Raw genomic sequence first — 26,331 nt, 5'->3', positions numbered from 1 at the left:
ATATGGTTGGAAATTCTGTAAATCAGATAGGCAGCAAGATCAGAACCACCAGTTTGCATCTAGTATCAAAGCTCAGCTATGGAGCAGTTATCAGCAATCTAAGGGCAACCCACAAGATGATTCTTGGCATCTGGCTAATGGCAAAATTGAAAGTTAGCCATTTTTTTGGTCACCTTTCCAATTTCCCTTTCCTACCTCTCACAGTCTTTTCTTCCCTGCTCAGATTTGCCTAGTACCTTTATACTGCTCTCTGATTGGCCTGAACCCCACATTCCTAGGAGAGGAATCATGTTCCAATGGAGTGAACACTAGATTTCAAATTAAAGTACCTGGGTTCATAGCTCACCCCTGTTACTTTTTATGATTTTAGACAACACACCCAACCTTATTGGACCTCAATTTTCTCATCATTAAAATGAGAGAGTTGAATCATATGGCTTCTAAGGGCTTTTCTAGCACTCAGTCTATGGTCTTGCCTGCTCTCTGTGATAAAAACTATCCAAAGGTTCATTAATTAGGTACTGCTGCCAATCATCACATCAACATTCAGGGATAGTTATTTCTAGATTTTATTTACTCTGAGAGCACAGGCTCTTAAGTTACAGAACCAAGAGCATCAGCTCCAGCAATCTTGTATAGAATGTGAATAAGTAAGCAATATAGAAAAGATTTTTTTTTTACAGAAATTTTACAGAAAGCAAGAGAGGAAGGGTCATACATGTTTTGGAACAAGTAACAGAAGGGGAAAGATACTGACATCTGCCAGCTGGTCAAAGCTGGAGCTGTGGCTTCTTTCCCAGCCTTGATTCTGCAGGTGTTATGACCTTTGAGTTTCCAGGAACAATGTCTGAACACTCAAAATAGAGCCATGGGCAATGTCTTCTTTCTCACAGTGGTGACAGGAAGTCTGAGCCAGAGTTTTTTTCTCATCACAATCCTTCTCTTAACACAGTGGCACCAAGAGGCCTGAGCCAGAAATTGTTTGGCACATCAAATGTTTTAAAATGACCATTCTTCCATTCTTTATTTATTTAAAGACAGAATCAAATAAAGTATTATTTACTTGAAGGAAAGGATGCAGCAGGACACAGTCTACAGTTGGAAATGGTCAAGGAGAAGTTTGACTATAAAAAACTTATTGGATTTATACAAGAGTTAGAAATATAAGGAAGGATGAGTGAAAGCAATTTGGAAAGTGGACCAGTTTTCCCTCTCGTCAGTCCTTCAACCCAGATCACTTCGATACTTATGTATCTGTTATTTAAAGAAAGATTCCCAAATTAGTAATAGTAATAATCATTTATTTATATGTGTATAGTACTTACTTTTTTTTTTTTATCATTGCCACTTCATTGTTATAAGTATGTTAGTATTACTCTTCCTACTTTATCTGGTAGTTCCTTTCTGTTTTCTGTTTTTTCCTCACCTTTAAATCTGGAAAGTAAGCCTCCAAAGATTATTCCTGTTCCAAAGTTACACAGTGTGAGGGAGTAGCAGAGCTGAGGCTCAAACCCAAGTTTCCACCATTCTGTGCTCTTCTGCTATACTACACTACTATTTTTGGTCTTAGTGCAAACGGTAATTGTTCATTTAGATGATGCTTTTCCCTCAGTTATAAGTACTGTATTTGGAAGTGTTGCCTGAACCTATGTCTACTAAAACAACATAAAATATGTGAAAATTCAAATACCTCTTCATCCACTTACTAGCCTAATTAATTCATTATTTTCATTTATTTATTCCTTTTAAAATCTTCCATTAAGTCATTTAACAAATATTTGTTCTTTGACTTCTAGATACAAGGCACTATGCTCTAGGTGCTATATGAAATACACATCTGTATGTCATATGGCTTTTTTCCTCTAAGAGCTGGACTTTAAAGGACATGAGGCTATTAGGTAGAAAGAGGACCAGCAAGACAATTCCAGGCTTGGTGGAAAAAGACATAGAATTAGGAAGGGTAATGGTATGCTTGTGACATAGGAAAGAAACAAATTTGACAGGAAAGAAGGGTTTTTATAGGGAATAACAGAAACTAAAAGCAGGCAAGAGCTATGTCATAGATAGAATGCCACAGATTCTAGTACAACTTGTTTGAACTTTATAGGGAGTGTGGAAGGAACTATTAAAGTTTTTGTTCAGGTGACTAAAATGACTTTTTTAAGATTAATTTCATGTTGGTACGTGAAATTGATATGCAGAGGAGGTCATATCTTTGTGAGTTTTACACAAGATTTTAAGTAGAGAGATGAATTAGGAAATATTATTGCAGTATTCCAGGCATGAGATGATGTTGACTTGACCAAGGGCATATAATTTTCTTCTTTTTTTTTGAAGGGTGGTGGTAGGGACCATGAAACTGCAAGTTTCTGTTATGTGTACCTTGCATTTCCTTTTAAGTAAATAATAAATTCCAACATGTATCTTTCAAAGCTATCCTGTTTGTATTTCCTTCTGCCTTACCTTCTTTTGTATATACAATGTTTCAGTGAATCTTATTTCTTTTATTTTTTTATTTTTGGCAACGCTGGCCTCAAAAATCAAATTAAAAAAAAAAGAAAGAAAAACAAACAGAAAAAAACCCTTAGCAAATGTGCATAGACAATCAAAACCAATTACTGTATTCACTGTGTCTGAAAATGTATGTCTCATTCAGCACCTTGAATCCTTCTCTGTGAGGGTATAGTTTTCAAGTATGTGGTGTGTTAGAGTTAGCTCTCATGCTTAAAGGATGATTTTTAAATTTTGAGTATGAGCATTCAAACCTCAGAAATCACAAAATGCTGTTGATCAGGGCTTGGTTTATTTATTGTTCTGGTGATTGAATAGATTTAAGAAAGTGGTAGATAAGAGTGGGTTGAACATACAATTCTTCCTGCCCCCTCCTCCTGTTCCTTCCTAGAAAGCCAATTGTTAAAAATTTACTAGCACATCCTTGGATATAAGGACCTAAAATGAGAGGAGAGTTATAATAATGGAGGTTGACAAATACTTCAAATTATTTATAGCAGCACTTTCTGTGATAGCTGAGAAGTGGAAACAAAGTAGGTACCCATCCATTGGGGAATGCCTAAGTAAATTGTGATACTTGAATGTTTCGGAATATAATTGTGCTATAAGAAATGATGTGTGTGATAAATGAAGAGAAGCATGGAAGAATCTATAGTGATTGATAGAGTTGAAGTAAGCAGAGCTAAGACAACTCTATACACAGGGACAACAACATAAATTAAAAGAATAACCACATGCCCCAAATCAAAAGTTAATGTAACATCATTCTCAAGATAAAGCAGAACTGGAATGGAGAGATAAGAAATTCCCTGGCCTACTTACCACTTTGTGGAGGGGAGAGTTCCACAGGTGTTGCACATTGCATATGGTTTTGGACTTCTTCAGTGGATCAATCATTGTGCTGAGTTCCTTTTTCCTAGAATACTATTTGTCATATGGATGGCTTTCTGGGAGGGATGGGAGGAGGATACTTGTGATAACAATGGCAGTGTAAGAAACAGAAAATATCAAGAATTTTTTTAAATGAAGATTGAATTGTAACCATAATTATTATGTTTGAAATATAGTGTTTTGATTGCTAATATATTCAACAAACATTTATTGAGTACTTATCATGTGCAATGTATTGTGTTAAGCATATATAATACAGTTGTTGCCCTGAAGAAAATGTTTTAATCAGGAAGATATGAGAGGTATAGGAATAAGTACAATACAAGGCAGTATGATATAAGGACCACAAAAATAGAATAAATCAATTGTTTTATGAGTTAAAATGAGGTTGTGTGATCAAAGAAGGCTTCTTAAAGGAGATGATATTTTAGCTGGGCCATTTATGGTGGAAAAAATTTTGAAAGCCAATGATGAGGGATAGGGATGAGAGGATGGCAGATGGGTGGGAAGGAATGGCAGAAGTAAATTATGGAGGTATGTTCAGAGAATTTTGAATGGTCCAGTTTGGCCAAAAAGATTATGACAAGGCCATAATAGGAGGAGATCCTGGTGGTATAGTACTTTAGGTTCAGATGGTAGGAGGTTTTGAAAGCTGCTGAGTTTGACTTTATTTGGAAAGCAAAGAGGGAAGTAGGCAGTAAAAGTTGTTAAAATTTCCATAAGATTTTAGTAGTTTGATATACAAAGTTATAAATATATATCTTCTCCCATATAATGTATATAGACTTAATATTAAAAAACATTTGCTATGTTATTTGAGCAAAAATATTTACAGAAACATCTTTTATTTCTAGAATGCCAACTCATGAAAACAGAACGACCAAAGCCAAATACATTTATTATCAGATGCCTCCAGTGGACCACTGTTATAGAACGAACATTTCATGTGGATACTCCAGAGGAAAGGTCACTTGCCTTTTTTTTTTTTTTTGTAAGTTTGGAGGGTGGTTATCATTCACTCCACAGGTAGATAATTGGCTTTATACCTATAAATGTACTTTTTGTATAGTTGTCATTTGCTTCTTTGTGTTCTTTTTTTCAATTATGATAGATAAATAAGTAGACCTGGTAAATTACAGAAACAGACCTTGAATAGGAAGCACAATGCTAAAAAAAAAAAAAGGAAGAATGAATATTTTACTCAAGTAAATTGTTCTCTTTTTCCTTAAAACAGATAATGTGAATTCAATTTTGCATGTTCACTAAAATTAATTTTTTTTACTTTTACTTTTCTTAGAATACTACTATTCTAAGCTGACCTGTAAGAATTTCTTCTTTAGCCTCCATAGGATAAAACATTTTTGAAATTTGTTTCAGACTGTTTCATGTTTAGGTTCATAAATCTATCAATAGGATGTAGCTCATAAGAGAAAACAGAACTTTTTAGAAATCAAACTCTTTCTACCTATTTCAGGTTTCTCTACTTCAGTCTGTCCTTCATTCAGCTATCATCAAAGTGAGGCTTCCCATTATCTCCAGGATCAAATAAATATGTCTTGATTTGGTTTTTATGCTCTTTCATAACCTGTCCCCAGCCCCATACCTTTTCAGTCTTATACTTTCTTTCCTTCCATGGACTCTGTATTCTGGTGGCACTGGCCTTCTTGCTGTTCCTCGCACCAGACATTCTACCTCCTGCTTTTTCTCTGACTGTCTGCTGTGCCTGGAATGTTTTCCTTTCTTATCTCTGCCTCCTGGATTCCCTGGCTTGCTTCAGTTCACAAATAAATTCTCACCTTCTGCAAGGCTTTCCAGGTCCCCTTTAATGTCAGTATCTTTCCTCTGAAATTACCTCTGATTTACTCTGTGTGTGTGTATCTGTGTGTGTGTGTGTGTGTGTGTTTGTGTGTGTACATATATACATATATGTGTGTATACATATATACACACATATTTGTATGCTATACATATGCATATATATGTATGTATATATATATATATATACATACATGCATATATATTCAAACACACACACACACATGCTGTTTTCACATGCCTTTATCATCAGAATGTGATGTTATTGAGACCATTTCTCTGTATCCCCAGTGCTTAGTACAGTGCCTAATGCATAGTAAGCACTTAACTCTTGATTCTTGGTTGACTTATAACCAAACTACTTCCATTTGAGAAATGATTAGATACTTCTGTTTTCTCATTTATGGCAGCTAGGTGATATAGTGGGTAGAATGCGGGGCCTGAATTCAGGAAGTTCAGAGTTCAAATCTGGCCTTAGACACTTAGTAGCTATGTGACCCTGGGAGAGGCTCTTAATCTTTGCCTGCCTCTTTTCCTCATCTGCAAAATGGGAATAATTAACAGAACCTGCCTCCCATGAGGATCGAGTGAAATAATATTTGTAAAAAGTGCTTAGCACAGTGCCTGGCACATAGTAGGCACTTTATAAATGCTTGTTTCTTCTACCTTGCAGTTCCCCTCTCCAACACGCGCGCGCGCACACACACACACACACACACACTCACGGTTAAATCCTTAGGCAAAATTGTTACGGCACTCACTGGTGATTTGAGCAATAATTTCTATTGAGTCCAAAACACGTCATTCAATTACACTAAACATCCAATAATCAATATCACATTATGCTCTTTGTAAGACAAAAACAGTATTATTTTATTTCCTTTAGTGGCTGTCTTTATCTGTCCTTTATCTCTTCTTTGAACAGTTAACTGTGAGTTATCTATTTGGGATCAAGGAGACAAGTGGCATGAGTAATTCAAACATTGAATAATCACCAAATTATTTATTATTGACATTTGAGTGTGTTTTTGCAGTTATATTTGGATATGAATGTATCAGATACTTGGAGAATTCATTATACTTTTTCAAAATAGTGAAACCGGTATTGCAAAAATTGAACTAAACTGGAAAAATATTTATTTTCTTTATACTGTGCCGTCCCTTTCTAGTTATTCCCATTATTCCGCCCTCCATGTTGGGAGTGAATGAGATTACTGCTCAGATTGATCAAAAGCACCATCCTAAAGCAAAGCTGTGGTGTTTGAAAATTATTACTGAAAAATCTGAGGTTCTTAATAGAAATTCTTAGGAAGCACAGAGGCTTCTGAACATCATGTGTGAATTTATGAGGGAAAGGAATATTCCATTTTTTCTAGACTTCTCAGTTACCTAGACATGATTTAGAGGGGCAGTGTTAACTCCCTGTTTCTTTGATGTTGTTGAGATTTTTTGGTTGTTTTTTTTTTTAATTGCATTTTTGTTTTTTCCTTTTCTTTTTAAACATATCGGGCAACTTCTATTGTATATTTTCCTTTCTTTGGACATGTGTTTCCTCCTCCAGTCCTGTCTTTTCCTTTAAACAATTTTGTGCAAAGACCATAGGATTTGACCATTTAAAAAATAACTTGAGATAAGATTGATATTTTTCCTGCCTGGTCTGTTTGTTTTAGAGGTTTCTTACAATATCAACTCCTTTTAGTTTAGTCCATGTAGTTAATTTTTTTAACTATTAAATTTTGAGATCGATTTGGATTTTGGGTACATTGTACTGTCAATCATTAAAGATTAATTTGGTTACTGCTCTGTTTTGTTCCATATATGTAATATACTATTCAGTTTTATCCAGCATCTGGAGGTCTAGATGGCCTTCACAGTTTTGTTGAGCTAATAAAATCAATCAGCTTTGGTTTGGATGTACTATAGGAAGTGAGTTCAAGTGATCTTGATTCTTAACTCTTAGCCCCCATAGAATTTTTAAAGTAGGACATAGAATTTCTAAAACTTAAGCCTATTTTAAAAAAGTGTTCTCTTACATTTCCAGCTGGGCAAATACCAAGTAAAGATCCTGATTGTATTTTTTTAAAAGGGTATAATTATATCAGAAATTGAAAATTTGATGCAAAAAGTCATAATGTAATTAAATTCATTATAGATAATTGAGAATAAATGGGACTGCTTTTTGAATTTAAAATTTTAAAATATTTTTCACCATAGTCCATTTTTGGGCCTCTTTTAACTACTTCTTTGCCTCCTCCCCCCTCCCCACCCCATACCTATAATCACCAACGTTTAGCCTCTGCTGCTGAACTCTTTTAGAATTAGTCTTTTCTTCAGCACAAACTATATGTGAGTCAGATTAGTTGTCTTTACCTAGTTCTACAACTGGAAACTATTTGTGCCTTTTTTCTAATCTTCTATTAACGGGAAGTTTCATTTACGATTCTTAGGGAAGAATGGACAGAAGCTATCCAGGCTGTAGCAGATAGACTTCAGAGGCAAGAAGAGGAGAGGATGAACTGTAGTCCAACTTCACAAATTGACAATATAGGAGAGGAGGAAATGGATGCTTCTACAACTCATCATAAAAGAAAGGTAGGAAAACACAATGATGACTTGTTAAACTATTCAACACATCCCTAATTTGCCTAGAAGAAATATGCTAAAAAGTGCTATTTGTAAAAAGGCGTCAGTCAGTTACCATATGATATGCAAACATATGGGGTGGTTCTATTCAGGTGAGGCTAAACTGTCTTGTGTTGTTTAAAAACAAATTAACTGCAATATCACTTTGTTTCTATGGTTCAGCCCTTTTAGCACTGAATGCTGATGTGGTTTATTGTTAAGGAGTTGTGACTGATATGCCAAGAAGCAAAAGGATACTGTTAAGTACTGTACCACTTTATACATTTGAATTTTTCTCCTTGTTTTTAATACTGTTTAGAAACTTGGAAATAAATGTCTTTTCCTAATGACTTGGTCCTTTTCCATTTGGCATTCTATGTTTTTCAGAAAGCAGAAACAGAAATGGTTCTGGTTTACTTCCTTGTTGGTGCCCTAACATCTTTGATGTCAGCAGGAGAGTGAGCAGTCTGGGAAATAGAGCCTTTTTTTTTTTGGAAAGCTGCTTCCCCTGAGCTGATGCCGGGGAAGCAAAGGTTTTTTCTCCTTCTTGTTTCAGTCTACCAAATAATGGCTGTCAGTTTACATATTTTTATGACAGTGATACATATTTTCCCCCCCAGGATTATAGAAAATTAAGAACCCAATTACTTTTAAAGGAAATGTCATTTTAAGAGACACCTAAAGAAATAAGTGTTGTCATTTTTATAATGCAATTTTTATTAGTTCAGGCTCTGAGGGTGCTTGGGAGGAAATATTACTTAGGTTATGTCACCGATAGACCCAGGATGTTAGTGTCAGAAAGGCCCTCACAGGTCCCTTAAGAAGATTCCCTACCCTTGGAACCACTTAAAACTTGCAGACCACTGGAACTAGCTCTGAAAATAGCAGCACAAAAAAGCATGAAGCTTAGTACAGTGCCTCCCCATTCCCAAGGTGAACAGAGTCTAATTTTAATGCAAAGATCAAAGTAAAGAAATGTGCTGGGAAAGTGAGCAAACAGCAAAAAAGAACTTAACCATAAAAGCTACTGCAGTGTCAGAGAAGACTAAGACATAAACTTTGAAGACAATAATGTGATAAAAGGTACAAGCAAAGCCTCAAAGAAAAGTGCTAATTAGACCCAAAGCCTGCAAGAATTCTTGACAGAATTAAAGAAGGAGATAAGAGTAGTAGAGGGAAAATTGGGAAAAGAAATGAAAGTGAAAAATTTTGAAAAGAGAATTAACAGCTTGGTAAAAGAGGCAAAAAATACTGAAGAAAGTAAAACCTTAAAAAACAGAATTGACCTAATCATAAAGGATGCACAAAAATTCACTGAAGAGAAGAACTCTCTTAAAAGCAGAGTAGGCCAAATGAAAAAGGAGGTACAGAAGTTCACTGAAGAAAAGAACTCCTTAAAAAGCAGAATTGGCCAAATAGAAAAAGAGGTATAAAAGCTCACTAAAGAAAATAATTCCTTAGAAATTAGAATTCAGCACCTGGAAACTAATGACTCCCATGAGACTTCAAAATCAATCCAACAAAGTCAGAAGAATGAAAAAATAGAAGAAAATGTGAACTATCTCATTGGGAAAACAATTGACCAGGAAAATAAGTCAAGGAGAAATAATTTTAAAATTATCTGGACTAACTGAAAACCATAAGTAAAAAAGAGCCTACATATCATATTTCAATAAATTATTACAGAAAACTGCCCCGATATCTTAGATCCAGTAGGTAAAATAGAAATTAAAGAATTCACCTTTCACTTTCAGAAAGAGATCCACAAATGAAAACTTCCAGGAGTATTACAGCCACATTCCAGAGATTCAGATCAAGGAGAAAATATTGCATGCAGCTAGAAGGAAATAATTAATATATGGTGGAGCCACAGTCATGATTATGCAAGATTTAGCAGCTTCCATAATAATGGAGTGGAGGGCATGGAATATGATATTCTAGAAGGCAAAGGAGCTAGGAATCAAGAATAACCTATCCATCAAAACTGAATATAATCCTTAAGGGGAAAAATAGTTATTTAATGATGGAGGACTGCCAAGCATTCCTGATGAAAAGACTAGAGCTGAATAGAAAATATTACATTTAAACATAAGTCAAGAGAAGCATAAAAAGGTAAACATGAAAGACTAATCATAAGGGACTTAAAGTTAAACTGTTTACATTCCTATTTGGGAAGATGATACATGTAACTCTTTAGAACTTTTATCATTATTAGGGCACTTAGAAGGAGTCTACATAGAGGACATGAATGTAAGTCAATTATGTGGGATGATCTAAAAAAAATGTGGAGCTGAGAAAGAGGAGTGCACTGGGAGAAGGGGGAAGGGAACAGTAGATTGGGAAAAATTATCTAATGTAAAAGAAGCATACAAAGAAGAGCTTTTATAGTGAGAAGGAAAATGGGGGGTGGGATGCCAGGCAGGGCTTGAACCTTAATCTTACTTGAATTGGTTTAAAGAGGGAAGAATACATATACAAACTCTGTTGGATATAGAAATCTATCTTATACAATAGGGAAATAGGAGGGGAAAGAGATAAGTTGGTTTTTTAAAAATTTTAGAAGCAGGTTTCATATTCATACTATTAAATTTCATCTTGTATTCTTATTAGATTTGTCCCATTGTTTCTGCTTATTAAGATCCTTTGAGATATTCTTTTATCTGAAATATGATCTGTTCCCTGCTACCTCTGTCAGCAAATGTTACAAGCATGTCATCAAAGTCTCCATTCTAAGCATTGATAAAAATATTTAACATGAAAGGGCTAAGGACAGAGCCATGTCATTCCAATAGAAACCTTTTTTCCAGTTTTGAACCTTTCTATTAATCAAAATTTTTGAATGGGGTTATTTAGGTAGTTAATAATCTATCTGACTTTACCAACTCTTCAGTCTCCTTTGCTAATTCATCATCCTCCTCACTACTCTAACTGTTGTTATTCTTCAAAGCTTTGACCTGGGTACTCTTTTCTCGTCTGTCTATATTTTTTCTGTAACCTCATCAGTTCCCATAGGTTTTACTATTTCTATGCACATAGCTTATAGGTCTATAGCTGTAGTCCCAGTCTCTTCCTTAAGCTTTAGTTCCACATCGCCAGTTGCCTGTTGGACATTTCAAACTGGATATTTTGGAGACATCTCAAACTCAGCCTGCCAAAAACAGAATTTGTTGCCTTTCCTGCCAAAAGCACCTATTTTCCAAACATCCCTATTTTGCTGAAGGTACCACCATTCTTCCGGTGTCTTAGGCTTGCCTTAGTATTATTCTAGAGTCCTCACTCCCTCTCACTCCTGTATTCCTAATTAATTGCCACATCTTCCTATTTCTACCTTCACAATATCTCTTGCAGTCAGCCTCTTCACTCCATTCACACAGCTATCACCTTAGTTCAGGCCCAAATCAGTCAATATATTTTAATCAGTCAGTATTTTTAAGTGCCTATTATGTGCCAGGCACTGTGCTAAGTGCTGAGGATACAAAAAGAATCAAAAGACACTCCTCACCCTCACGGAACTTCTAATCTAATGGGGGAGGCAACATGCAAACAATATATACGAAGCAAGCTATATATAGGATAACTAGGAAATAATTTACAGAGAGAAGGCACTGGAATTGAAGTTGCCTATAGAAGATGGGATTTTAGTTGGGATTCAAAAGGAGGCTAGGAAAGCCACTAAGTGGAGATGAAGAGGGAGAACATTCAAAATATGAGGTAAAGCCAGAGAAAATGCCAAGAGCTGACGGATGGAGTGTCTTCTTTGTGGAACAGCTGGGGCAGAGGGGCTGTGTTTCCTGAATCAAAGAGTACGTGTTGGCAAATAAGGTATAAGAAGACTGGCAAGGTAGGAGGGCGCTAAGTTTTGAAGGGCTTTGAATGCAAATAGCGTATTTTTTGTATTTGTTTTGGAGACAATAGGGAGCTATTGGAGCTTATTTAATTGAAAGAGGATTGACATGATTGAACCTATGCTTTAGGAAAATTATTTTCATGGCTGAATAGAGCTGCATTGGAATGGAGAGAAACCTGAGGCAGGTAGACCCAACAGCAGGTTGTTGCAGTAGTCTAGACATGAGGTGATGAGAGCTTGTGCTGGAATGGTGGCAGTCAGGTGAGAAAGGTTTTATTGGAAATGTTGCACAGAAATTGACAAGCCTTGGCAATGACTTGGGTATGGGGGGCTAAGGATATTGAGGAATCTCACATATATTATTACAACAACATCCTAATGGGTCTCTGACTCACATCTGTCCCCACTCCAGTCTAGCCTAAACACCAATACCAACATGATTTTTCTTAGAGATAGACCTGGCCATGTGACTCTCCTACTGATCAACTCCTTTGGTTCCTGGCCTAACCTTTCTGTTCTCAACCTTCTTTGTCTTTCTGAAGCCTTTCTATTCATCAGCATCTTTTCCTTGACACTCTTTTCTCTCTAGGTTTTCCTAACATTACTCTCTCCTAGTTCTCCTTTGCTGTTTTTTCTTTTTTTTTTTTTTTAATCTAAGTCACACTTGCTAACTATGGGTATCCCATGGGGCTTCATCCTGGGCTCTCTTATCTTTTCCCTCTATATTATTTCACTTGTTGCTCCCAGCAGCTCCTATAACTTCAGTTATCATCTCTATGCTGATGATTTTTGAATCTTTTTATCCAGTTTCAAAGTTTCTAACTCTCCTTTATTCTCACATTTCCAACTGCCTATTAAACACCTTGAACTGGATTTTTTGTAGACATCTTAAACTCAGCATGTCCAGAACAGAGTTCATTATTTGTCCCTCAGACCATCCCTTTTTCCTAACTTACTTATTACTATTGAGGACACTGGCATCTTCCATGTCAACCAGGCTTTCATCTAGGTGTTATGCTCAACTCCTCACTCTTACCTTCTGTATACAGTCTGGTGCTAATTAATGTCAGTTTTTCCTTCATAGCAACTCTGCTCATGTACCTTTCCTCTGACCACTGTCATCACTCTGGTGCTGGATCGTGATCCTAAGTGATGACCTCATGCCTAGATTATGGCAATATCAGACTGAATGGTTTCCTTGCCATAAGTCTTCCCATTCTATTCTGTCTTCCATTTGGCTGTCAAAGTATTTTTTCCTAAAGTGTAAGTTGGACACCATCATAACCTATTTCCTCCTCCCTATCCACCTTTGCAGACTTCTTATATTTTCTCTTCACCTTCAGTTCCTCCCCCACCCCCATGTATTCTGTGATCCAGTCACCTTGGCCTCCTTATTGTTCCTTAAACAAGACTCTCAACCTCCCAACTCGTTTTTTTCACTGGCTTTTCCTGTACCTGGAATGCTCTCTCTCCTCATTTCCAACTCTCATTTTTCCTGGCTTTTTTCAGCTTTCCGCTAAAATCCCACTTTCTACAGGAACTTCCTAATCACTCTTAAACCTGGTGTCTTCTCTCTGTTTATCATTTCCAAACAATTCAAAACACATTTTCTTTTTGTTCTTTCCACTCAGAATCAGACAAGCATCTATTTCTTACATCATTCTACTATTTGTCAGGCGTTATGCTAGGCTCCATTGTGTCATGGTTGTATACTGGACTTGGAGTCAGAAAATTTGAATTCACATCCTGCTTTTGTCATGTTTTACTTTTGTGAAGTTGAATATGTTACTAAACCACTCTGGGCCTCATTTTTCTCATCTGTTAAATGAGAGGTTTGGACTGGATGAGAAGAACTCTAATACTTAATGTCATTATCAGAATAATTCCTTTAAATAAGCATACTCATAAAATGATCACTTTATACATATCAGTGAATGATTTACATAATTAAGTTACATAAATGACATCTAGATTTTAAAATTAAATTCTTTTATGTCATAAACTTAGTATTTTTGAAAAAAATATTAAGAATATTTATCCTATCATTATTCTCTATGAACTTTTGGTAGGAGGAAACAGGAAGCAGAAGGGCAGGAAGTGGAGAATTGACTCATAGTTCTTTGTGCTGAGTAGATGCAAGAGTATCTAATGCCCAGATACACAGACATTTAATACAAAAATATTGCTGTGGTATATTTGCCTTGGTAATTTCTGATAAGCAGGAGGCTTGTCTCAGGTTATTGCTTGACATGACTAAATTATTACCGCAGGTCTTCTCTCCTCTAGTCTGCTTTGGATTGGCCAAGACAGGATCCCAGAGTTCTCCACTATGACATATATCCCACTTATAAGATTATAAATTACAGGGTTTGGAATATATAATTTTACTTTTTTGGACAACTTTGCTAAGTCATATCTTGTATACTAAGTGGTATCTTATTTCTTTACCTAAAAATGAAAATAAAAGCATTTATTTGTAATAGAGTTTGAATTGTCCTTTACTGTGAATATATATTTAATTTTAATATCTAAATTGTTAAATTAGATTATAAATCTTATTCTTCATTTCTTAATTTTTGTGCCTTTTCTTTTTTCTTTCTTTTGTTATACTTTTTAAGAGAATGTGTGCTTTCCTTGACTAGGAAAATAGTCTAAAGAATATATAGGATATATAACATTAGTGGTACTAAGTCTTCAACTTATCAAAATATGTAACTTAATAAACTGTAATTTTAATAATTCTTAAGGTTAGTGATTGGAAGACTAATCTTAAGGAAAGTTTTTACTCTCTCAATTAAAATACAAGTTTTTGCCTTGCCCTTTGATACCCTGCACAAAGGAAAATCTTTTGTTATCTAAGCAATGTATCTTGGTTAGAATACTAAATCAAGTTACATTCAGATTGCAAAATCTAGACAAATACTTTGTAATTTTGGCAGAATATGAGCATTTGGTTACAGTGATGCTTTTTAAATATTCTGAAGAGTTTTGTCAAAATAGATCTGAAGTCTGTTTCTGACTTTGTCACTAGGATTTTTTTTTTTTACTAATATTTATTGCTATGCAAAATGCATATTACAAAGAAAAAAAGGTTGACAGTCAAACTGACAGAAGCTGTGAAATTCAGAATTAGGCCTGTCATACTTTTTTTTTTACCTTATTATACCTAAGAATTATAGTTCTTATGGCAAGTTGTCATATCTCAAAATTATTTCATCTTTCCTCTGAATTCCAAAGCATTTTATATTTTTTTATTTATACTTATTATCTGTGAATTAGGTCAGAGTAAAGTGATTGCATTATTTTTCTTTGATATATAGGCATATTTCTTTCTTTCTCTTTTTCTCTTTTTTTTGGGGGGGGGAGTTAGCCAGTTGGGGTTAAGTGACTTGCCCTGGGTCACACAGCTAGTAAGTGTCAAGTGTTTGGTCTGAGGTCGTATTTGAACTCAGGTCCTCCTGACTCCAGCTGCCCCCTAACAAATATTTATTAAGTGTTTACTATATGCCAGGAATTGTGCCAAATGCTGGGAATAAAAAAAAAAAAAGGCAAAAGATAGTCCCTGTCCTCAATAAGGTCACATGGAGGCATGATGAAGTCATGCAGCTACAATGGGAAATAATCCGAGGAGGTGTGAGTTACAAAGTTGAATTCATTTTGTGGAATTATGAGTGTCTGGAGATCATGAAATCCAGGAAATCAGCAAGGTAGGAAATGATGAGGTGAATTTTCTGGTGTCCTCCTCAGAAGGAGGGGCTAGGAGAAGCTGCAAGATGTCCACCCACATCCCCTACCCGCTTCAACCAGAGGGAAGGAGGGACTCTAGATGCAGTAAGTGCTGAGGAAGTATTAGTTTCAGAGTTGATTTCATCTTGCAGGATGATAAGTTTTGGGAGAATTCATATTCACACTACATACAGTATACCACATATTCAAATGATGTAATGTTCTTCTTACAACTATATTAAATATTTAGATATCCATTTTTAATTTATTCTCAATTAGAAATTGGGTATGACCATTGAATAAATAGCTTTTTTTTTCTGCACTGCAAACTATGTTCATAATCAGTGATACTCAATTATCATTAACAAAAATTTATTAATTGTCATTGTGTAAGGCATTTTATGGAAATGCTGAGAATGTAGAAGATAGAAAATGTAATTTTTAAGTGTCATCCTCTTGACTAGTAGTAAAAGGGAAAAACTAAGAGTTAAAAGAGGCAAAATCAAAACAAACTTATGATAACACCCTATTGACTATAGAATAAAGTCCAAGTACCTTACTTAGCCTTTCATTCAAAGCCCCCCGCAGTACAGCCTTTAGTTTCCTTTCAAGTTTTTATCACTACTATAAATTAACCTTTCATGGGACCCAAAAAAGTATTCTCATTGTTTTTCTGATATGTCTCTTACATTTCTATCTTCATGTATTTGCTCAAACGGAATTCTATTTACTTACCTCTTTATCAAAATCCTGTGTGTTTTTCAATTATAGAAAAGCTCAAATACCCCTTTTCCTACCTCTTTCAGAAAGTCTTCCCCAACTATCTCAGCCTGACTTATACTGAACCACTCAATGGGCTTTTATATATATATATGTAGCTGTTTAGACACACACACACATGCCTGCAGACCACTGAATTGTGTCTTGAAGTTTTTGTGGGCCCCACAATAATAATGATGGTGATAATAATGATAATAATGATAATTGCTAACATTTAGATAGTCCTTACTATGTGCCAGGCACTATGCTAAGCATGCTATTATTATCTCATTTGATTCTCACAACAACTCTGAGAGTTAGTTGGTATTATTATCTCCATTTTACAAATAGGGAAACTGAAGCATCTAATTGACGTGCCCAGGGTTACAGAGCTAGTATGTTTCTCAGGCCAAATTTGAACTCAGATCTTTCTGACTCCAGGTCTAGTGTTCTATCCATTGCACCACCTAGCTGCCCCCATAGAACCCAGCATGGTGTTTTGATTAGCACATGTGTGCTTGATCAAAATGTAGGTTTTTTTCCTTAAATAAAGCTTTATTCATTTATTTAAAAAACATTTATCAAGCAGCTGGTATATACTAGACACTGTTGTCAGAAGATACAAAGACAAAAATGAAACAGGCCCTGCCTCAAAGAATTTACTGGGAAAAAACGTCATATGCCAGATAAGTCATCATAAGATAAAGTGAATACAAAGCAATAGAGGGGAGAGCATTGATAACTAGGGGGAATTAGGAATGGCCTCATGCAGGAAATAGCATTTGAGTAGAGCCTAAAAGGAAACTAGAGATTAAAAGAGGAGAGTAGGGAGTATATTCCAGGGATGGGAGGCAACATTTACATATTTATGTAAGTGGGAGATGGAATGTTGTATATGGGAGATAGCAAGTATATTTTTGGCTGGAACCTGGAGTGTGTGAGGGAAAGTAATGTAAAATTTACTGGAATGATAGGTTAGAACCATATTTTAAAAATCTTTAGATAGTTTGAGACTAAAGTCATATTTTGCTGACTTAGCTACAAAATATTAAAATGTCAATATTTAGTATTCAGTTTGTATTGAGTTAATTTTATATCTAAGCATCTATTTGTTTATGTAAATCAATTACATGCTATCATAGTGGCTGTGCCATTTTTTATGTGACCTTAAGAAAAATTTGAAACTTCTCCAGGCCTGATATCTATAAAAAGAGAGATCTTTAAAATACACTTCAGTTCTGTGATGATTCTATGAACCATTCATTACTCAATTTTCATTACTCATTTTTCATTTGTCCCTTTCCAGACAATGAATGACTTTGACTATTTGAAACTGTTGGGTAAAGGCACTTTTGGGAAAGTGATTTTGGTTCGAGAGAAGGCAAGTGGAAAATATTATGCTATGAAGATTTTGAAGAAAGAAGTAATTATTGCAAAGGTAACCTATTTCCCCCTTCCTTCAGAAATTTTATCCTGTGAAGTAGAAATTTTCGCTTTCACTATCATACAATCGATAAAGTTGTGCTTCCTTTAAAGTAAAATCTGATTTTTAATATTTATTTCATAATTTGGAAAATACATAATAATAATACAGCTACTGATATTCTTAAAGAATAATAATTTTATTTTAAATATGTGGAAATGCAACATTATTTTCTGTGTAACTTATTGTATGAACAGTATTAAAATATTTTGCATTAAAAAGCACTGGAATTCTGAATTCAGTATTATTATTCAAATTCAACATGCTATGATTGGAATTGTTTAGCACATTTATGGCCCTATAAGGTAGACAAAAAGTGAATTTTTAAAGAAAATTAAGGGGGTAGATTCTTAGGCTTATGAGGGAAGGCCACTGTAGGCTTTGACATTCTGTTGCATAGCTTCTGAATTCCCCTGATGACTACGTTAAGCTTAAAACTTCTGTTGTTTGTTTTTTGTTTTTTGTTTTTTTTAGGCAATTAGGGTGAAGTGACTTACCCAGGGTCACACAGCTATAAGTGTTAAGTGTTTTGTCTGAGGCCGGATTTGAACTCAGGTCCTCCTGACTTCAGGGCCGGTGCTCTATCCACTGTGCCACCTAGCTACCCCAGAACTTCTTAATAAAGTATCTTGTTAATTATTCTAGTACCTTTTTCCTAGCACTGATTTACCTCTAGACTAAAATTTATTGTCTTTTCCTGTGTACCAAAAAAACTGTTTCCATTCTAATCAAGAGTTCTGTCTTTGAAATCACTGTACATTACTTCTTGATCTGGAATATTTGCTTCCCTTCCTCCTGCCAAACCATGTCCTTTCTTGATGCCTAAGTCTGTTCCAGGTTTACCAACTTTTTATTGCCCATTATGTGTAAGGCGCTGTACTTGGTACTGGAGGAGATATAGTCTGGAAATAATTAAAATATGTTCATTTTTTCTAAGGAGCTTCAATTCAATCTCCTTGGGAAATTAAATACATACATGTAATGGATATGTATCAGTAGTTCAGCCAACTTATCCTTTCTCCTTTTCTCTTCTGAAGGAAGCCAAAATGTGCATCCTTTCCAAAAAAGAATGTGTTGGAAATTTGTCCCCCTGACCAAAAAAGAAAAAAGAATGTATAGGAACTTCTGGGGTAGTAATCTTGACTAGGGATGCAGTGTGGGAGAAGAACCAGGTTACCACTGCAGACTGAGTAAGTGTTATGCTCTAAAAGTTTGGGAGTACGTCTGGGCTAGGCTGGGCTAAACTGGACTGAACTGAACTGAAGTGAAGTGAAGGAGTTATTCAGACTGCCAGGGCTGTGTTGAAATACATGAATTCTGGGGCAAAGGAACTTGCTACTGTTTGTTGGCGTCAAGCATACCCATCAGAGCCTGAGGAGAGATACTCAGCCTGAAATCTCTAGGAAAGATGCTAAACCTGTAGCTGTAAATGAGGCCATGAAAATTTAATATAGTACTGTGAGTTTGTGACACTTCTTTTAATTTCATAGGAGAGAGTATTTCTAAGTGCTCTGCCAAGGATTCTCATATAAGTCCTGTCATTGTTCTTTCCTGATTTAAATAAGCCCATTCTATGTTAAGTTAGTTTTGTTAGCTTGAGGGCTTGCAGGGGAGTGGAAGATCCTTTGACAGAAATAAGCCATTTAAGTGTTAACTCTTTGAATTAACTCAGGGGATCACTATTAGTGTTTAATATATAGCTAACATTCTCGTCCTTGCCCCTCCATTTCTTTCCCTTTTCCTTTGTCCCAGAACATCAATGTGTATATATGAGTATCCATCACCCTGTAATTGTTTACCAGACTTGTAGTATAGGATGATTTCTGCTTTCAGTTTCCATGAAAGAGGTTTATTTGGGAGAAGGAGCAGGATAATGTTTTGAGGTGAAAAAGAAATTGTAAAGGAGGAGATTTGAAGGATGACATGGCATATATTAAAAACCATACCATGAATATATTACAAGACAAGCAGGATACATATTTCTCTGTGCTATGGTTTTTCTTAACCCACTAGGATGGAAGCAACTACAAAAGATAAAATAGATACTTTTAATTGCATGAAATTAAGAAACTTTCACATGAGTGCAGTAGATAGAGTGCTTGATCTGTAGTCAGGAAGATCTAAGTTCAAATCCAGCTTCAGACACTTACTAGCTGTGTGACCCTGGGAAAGTCACTTAACCTCTGCCTGTCTCAGTTTCCTTATCTATAAAATGGGAATAATAGTAGCACCTACCTCCTAGAGTAGTTGTGATGATCAAATGAGATAATATTTGTAAAGCACTTAGCATGGTGCTTGGCACATAGTAAGCATTATATAAATATTAGCCAATGGTGCTTACTGTCATTATCATTATCATTATCATTATCATTATCATTATCATTATCATATGTGAGATGAAAAGGAGAGAAGAGGGAGCTCTCAGCAAATAGCCTCAATATTTTCAGTGAAATATGAGGCCAGGTCCTCGACTGAGAGGGTTGGGGAGGGAGAGCCAGTTTAAGAAGTGATATAAAGTTTACAAAAGGCACAATGGTGAGTGGCATAGTGAGTCAATTAAGAATGAAAGCATTACTTTACTATAGTGAGGGCCTAATTGATATTAAGTAAAGTAAATTTGTAGCGGACCCAGGCAACATGGTCATTATTTTCTCCAGCTTTGTTCAGCAGCATTTGAGTAGGAGCAAAGGCAATATCTGGTGGCAGTAATCCAAGGCTGAGACTTGGCAGGGTAAGATCAATGTGGTAGGGTAAGGAATAAAGACCAGAGAGAAGAGGACAGTTTAGAGTTGAGCTGGTTTACCAAGGGGTCAAGATAGGGAAGAGAGGACAGTCCAGGGTTGACAGACCGGGAAAGCATCAACGGATTGAGGGATTAGAGGTCACAGTGAGGCCCAAGAAGAGGATTTGGGGTTACAAGGCATATAGAGAGGTGAAATGATGATAGATTGTGATCAGATAAAGAAATTTCATAGCATGAACATGGAAGTGGAATTAAAATGTCTAAATTGTTTGTCCCAAAGAGTTCACTGCTAGGCATATATCCCAATGAGGTCATTGACAAAAAGAAAGGCTCCATATGCAACAAAATATTCATACCAATACTTTTTATGGTTGCAAAGAACTGGATGCAAGTAGAAACCTAGCTATTGGGAAATGGCTAATTAAATTGAATTACATGAATGCAGTGGGATATTATTGTCCTATAAGAAACTAAGTATCCTGAGTACAAAGAAGATTATATAAAACTGATGCCAAGTGAAATAAGCAGAGCCAAGAAAATAATATACACAATGATTATAACTAGAACAATAACCACAAAATAATTCAAACTGAATATTGCAAAATTATAAAGGACAAGCTTAGTCTCAAAGTCTCCTCCTTTGTAGGGGTGGGGGGGTGGGTCCACAAGTGTGGAACATTGTATGTAATATTTTTATACATATACATAAAATATGTAATATTTTTATAATAGATTTATCAGTTGTGCTGATTTATTCCTCCTTTCCTCTTTAAAAACATTCTTTGTTCTCTGAGAGGGAGACTTGTGTCCCCCAGAGGAAGGATTTAGGTATGTGAAGTAAATGATTTCAATAAAAATCAATTTAAAAAAGAAAAGTAGTAGAAGGGGAAGCTAGGTGGCACAGTGGGTAAAGGGCTGGGACTGGAGTCAGGAAGACTGCTCTTCACAAATTGAAATCTGACTTCAGACACTTAGTAGCTGTGTCACTGAACCCTATTTGCCTCAGTTTCCTCATTTGTAAAATGAGCTGTCGAAGGAAACAGCAAGCCACTCCAGTATGTTTCCCCAAAAAATCCCAAATGGGATCATGAAGAGTTAGACATGACTGAAATGACTGGACAAGTAGAAGAAGACACAAAGATGAACAGGGAAGTTGAGATGACAAATTAATAAGTAAAGACAAAATGTTAGTAAGGCAATGGAATAGAATATGTGAGTGGTTTTCAAGATGTTAACAATGTCATTAACCTTTGGTGTCCCTCAGGATTCTGTCTTGTGCTCTCTTCTCTTCTTCTTCTTCTTCTATACTACTTCACTTGCTGATCTCATCAGCTCCTACGGATTTAATTAACAGTTCTATGCTGATGATTCTCCAGTCTGCCTATCTTGCCCCAGTCTTTCTGCAGACCTCCAATCTTACATTTCCAGTTGCTTTTCAGACATCTCAAACTGGATATCCATTAGTGTCTTAAACTCAGTATGTCCAAAACTGAACTCATTATCTTTCCCCCAAATATTCCCCTCCTTCTACCTTCTCTATTACTATAAAGGGTAATACCATGCTTCCAGTCTCTCAGGCTTGCAGCCTAGGGTTCATACAAGATTCTTCACTCTCTCTCACCCCTCATATCCAATCCATTGACAAGGTCTGTTGATTTCACTTTTGCAAAATTTCTTGCATATGCCTCCTTTTCCTCTCTAACTCTGCCACCTCTCTGTTGCAAACCTTCATCACCTTGATTATTGCAATAGCCCTGCTGGTGGGACAACCTGCTTCAGGTCTCTCCTCACTCCAGTCCATCCTCCATTCAGCCACTAAAATGATTTTCCTGTGCAGGTGGAGTCATGTCACTCCCCGTACTCAATAAACTCCAGTGACTTCTATTGCCTCCAGGAGCAAATACAAAATGTTCGGTTTGGCTTTCAAAGTCCTTCATAACCTACTCTCCCTCTGTCACCTTTCCATTCTTCTTATACCTTACCCCCTGATATGTACTCTTCCATCCAGTGACACTGACCTCCTGACTAATCCACATGAGGCACTTCACCTCTTGGCATTCTTCCTAGCTGTCCCCTGTACTTGAAATTCTGTCCCTCCTCTGTTTTGACTACTGACCTCCTTGGCTTCCTTTAAGTCCCAACTAAGATCCTCCTCCTTTATAAGAAACCTTCCCCAACCCCTCTTAATTTCAGTGCCTTCTCTCTTTTAATTATTTCCTATTTATGTTATATATAACTTGCTTTGTATGTATTTGTTTGCATGTGTCTCTCCCATTACTTTGTAAGCTTCTTAAGGGCCAGGACTTTATTTTGTTCTTTTTGTATCCTCAGTGCTTAGCACAATACCACACACATAGTAGGTGCTTAATAAATGTTTATTTATTGATTGCTTGATTTTCATGTGCTAATAAATTAACAAAGTGATATGAAATAGAGACAACCCTAAGAAGGTCAGAAGAAAAGTCAGTCCCTATGAAAAGTTTGGCACATTTCTGTAGGAGAGAGAACTTGGTGTTATGCACTAAATAGAAAATTCTTCTTGAAGAGTGGGGAACTAGAGCTGTGAGGGTTTGTGCTTCTTGCTTGATGAATTTTGAGGCGGCTGTGTATTAACATGACAGTAAAATGGTTGGCTATCTTCCTGGGTCATACATACATATATATATGTATATATATGGGAGTATTTGTATGTTTGTATGTATATCTCCAGACCATGATGATGATTTACTTCCTAATGCTCATAGATTTCCACAGCGCATTTCTTCTGATTCACTTAAGTACAAATAGTAATGCTAAAAGGTACCCAGAAAGCATTACTGAAACCTATAAAATCTTGGGCCCCAAACTGGATTACGACCTTACATCTTTTCATCAATGAATCAATCAACAAACATGTGTTAAGCACTTTCTCTGTGTTAGGAACTATTCTAGGTACTAGGGATACAAAGACAAAAATAAATCAATCCCTATTCTTTTAAAAAAAATTGTGGTTTTTTTTCCCCAGTTGCACATTAAAACAATTTTTATAACATGTCTTCTTAAAATTGAGTTCCGAATTCTCTCCCTCTTTCCACAACCCTTCATTGAGAAGGCAGGCAATTTGATGTAGTTACACATGTATAGTCATGCAAAACATATTTCCATATTAGTAATGTTGTGGAAGAAAACATAGACAATAATGAAAACCCAGGAAAAATAAAGAGAAAAAAGTGGGCTTCGATCTGTTTTGAGACTCCATCATTTTTTTCTCTGGGGATGGATAGTATTTTTCATCATAAGTCCTTCAGAGTTGTCTTAAATCATTGTATTGCTGAGAATAGCTATGTCATTCACAGTTGATCATCTTACAGTATTGCTCTTAACTGTGTAGAATGTTCTCCTGGTTCTACTCATTTCACTTTGCATCAGTTTGTGTAAGTCTTAGCAAGTTTTGCCAAGAGCATCTAGCTCATCATTTCTTATAGCACAGTAGTATTCTATCACAATCATATATCACAAATTGTTCAGCTATTCCCCAATTGATGGGCATCTTCTCAATTTACAGTTTTTTGCTACTAGAAAAGAGCTGCTATAAATATTTCAGCGTATTTCCAAATTGCTCTACATAATGGTTGAATCAGTTCACCTTTCCATCAACAGTGCTTTAGTGTCTCAGTTTTTCTGTATCCCCTCTAAAATTTGTCATTTTCCTTTTCTGTCCTATTAGCCAATCTAATAGGTGTGAAATAGTACCTCAGAATTGTTTTAATTTGCATTTCTCCAATCAGTAGTGATTTAGAGCATTTTTTCATATGGCTATACATAGTTTTTATTACTTCAACTGGAAAACTGACTTCATGTTTTTTGATCATTTGCCAATTGGGGAATGGCTCTTTTTTTATAAATTTGACTCATTTCTCTATATATTTGAAAGATGAGACCTTTATCAGAGAAACTTTCTTCAAAAATTTTTTTCAGTTAGAATTGCTATGTATGATCATATTAAACATATTTTTCCACATTACTCATGTGAAAGAAGAATCAGAACAAAAGGGAAAAACCATGAGAAAGAAAAATATAACAGAGAAAATAGTATGCTTCCATCTGCGTTCAGACTCCATTGTTCTTTCTCTGGTTGTGGATAGCATTTTCCACAGTGAGTCTTTTGGAATTGTCTTTTATCATTGCATTGCTCAGAAGAGCTAAATCTAACAAAGTCAGTATCACACAATGTTGCTAATACTGTGTATAATGTTTTCCTGGTTCTGCTCACTTCACTCAGCATCAGTTCATTTAAATCTTTCCAGGTTTTTCTGAAATTTGCCTGCTTACCATTTCTTATGGAACCATAGTATTCCATTATGTTCATATACCACAACTTGTTCAGCCATAACCCAACTGATGGGCATCCCTTCAATTTCCCATTTTTTTGCCACCAAAAAAGAGCTGCTGTAAATATTTTTGTATGTATTTTTACCATTTTTATGTTCTCTTTGGGATACAGACCTAAAAGTGGTATTGCTGGATCAAAGGGTATACATAGTTTTAGAGCCATTTGGACATAGTTCCAAATTGTTCTCCAGAATGTTTGGATCAGTTCCCAACTTCACCAACAATGCATTAGTGTTCCAATTTTCATACATCTTCACCAACAGTTACCATTTTCTGGTTTTGTCATGTTAGCCAATCTGATAGGTGTGATATGGTACCTCAGAGTTGTTTTAATTTGCAATAATGGTTTAGAGCATTTTTTCATATTATTATAGATAGCTTTAATTTCTTCATTTGAAAAGTGCCAGTTCATATCCTTTGACTGTTTATCAATTGGGGAGTTACTTGTATTCTTATAGATTTGACTTAGTTCTCTATATATATTTTAAAAATGAGGCCTTTATCAGAGACACTGGCTCTAAAAATCGTTCCCCAGGTTTCTGCTTCCCTTCTAATCTTGGTTGCATTGGCTTTGTTTGTGCAGAATTTTTTTAATTTAATGTAGTCAAAATTATCCATTTTGCATTTAATAATGTTCTGTGTCTCTTCTTTGGTCCTAAATTCTTCCCTTCTCCATAGATCTGACAGGTAAACTATTCCTTGCTCTTCTGCTTTGCTTATGACATCACCCTTTATGTCTAAATCATATACCCATTTTGACCTTATCTTGGTCTAATAGTGAAAGATGTTGCTCTGTGCCTATTTTCTGCCCTACTGTTTTCCAGTTTTCCCTGCAGCTTTTGTTAAATAGTGAGTTCTTATCCCAGAAGCCAGAGTCTTTGGGTTTGTCGAACAGTAAATTACTATAGTCATTGACTACTGTGTCTTGTGTACCTAACTTATTCTACTGATCCACCCCTCTGTTTCTTAGCCAGTGCCAAGTAGTTTTGATGAGTCTTGCTTTGTAATACAGTTTTAGATCTGGTATGGCTAGGCCACTTTCCCTTGCATTTCTTTTCATCAATTCCCTTTGTATTCTGGACCTTTTGTTCTTCTAGATGAATTTTGTTATTATTTTTTCTAGCTCTATAAAATAATTTTTGGTAGGTTGATTGATATGGCATATAAACCTCATTCTTCTGAACTTTTTTCTTGCAAAACTAGCAGATTTTAAAAAGTGACCTTTTGATAGAGATACCATCTATATCTATCGTTGAAGTTCTTCAGAGATCCCAGGTATTCACATATATAATTTTAATGCCTACCCCAGATTATAGCACAATTCATTTATAGGTATTATAAATGAATGTGAAAAAAAGTATCAAAATGTTCTAACCACTATATTTTGTCGCTGTTTTTTTAACTTTATATTTTGACAAGTTGCTTTTAAATGTAATTAAAAATTATTGGCATCTGTGTTTACTTTTTATCTTAAGCATACCTTATCTTCATAGCAATGACTAAATACTATGTGAACTAGAGTAATGCAAAATTTGCATTAAGGGAATGTTTATCTGATTAAAT

At 35.6% G+C, this 26,331-nt stretch overlaps 1 protein-coding gene across 2 annotated transcripts in view; it reads left to right on the top strand.

Annotated features, from left to right (window-relative positions):
• Positions 1-26,331, top strand: part of LOC114049642 (RAC-gamma serine/threonine-protein kinase) — a 362,981-nt gene that overhangs the window by 208,584 nt on the left and 128,066 nt on the right. For both annotated transcript variants that reach the window (XM_027870916.1, XM_027870917.1), the window contains 3 exons: positions 4,257-4,368; positions 7,665-7,809; positions 17,478-17,609. In XM_027870916.1, coding sequence (XP_027726717.1) covers positions 4,257-4,368; positions 7,665-7,809; positions 17,478-17,609 — 389 coding nt within the window. The remainder of the gene's footprint in view (positions 1-4,256; positions 4,369-7,664; positions 7,810-17,477; positions 17,610-26,331) is intronic.

This window comes from Vombatus ursinus, unplaced genomic scaffold (genome assembly GCF_900497805.2).
Source record: "Vombatus ursinus unplaced genomic scaffold, bare-nosed wombat genome assembly UNPS02014798.1, whole genome shotgun sequence".
NCBI lineage: Eukaryota > Metazoa > Chordata > Mammalia > Diprotodontia > Vombatidae > Vombatus > Vombatus ursinus.
Note: the sequence above shows the minus strand (reverse complement) of the source record. Positions and strands in the feature narration are given on the sequence as shown.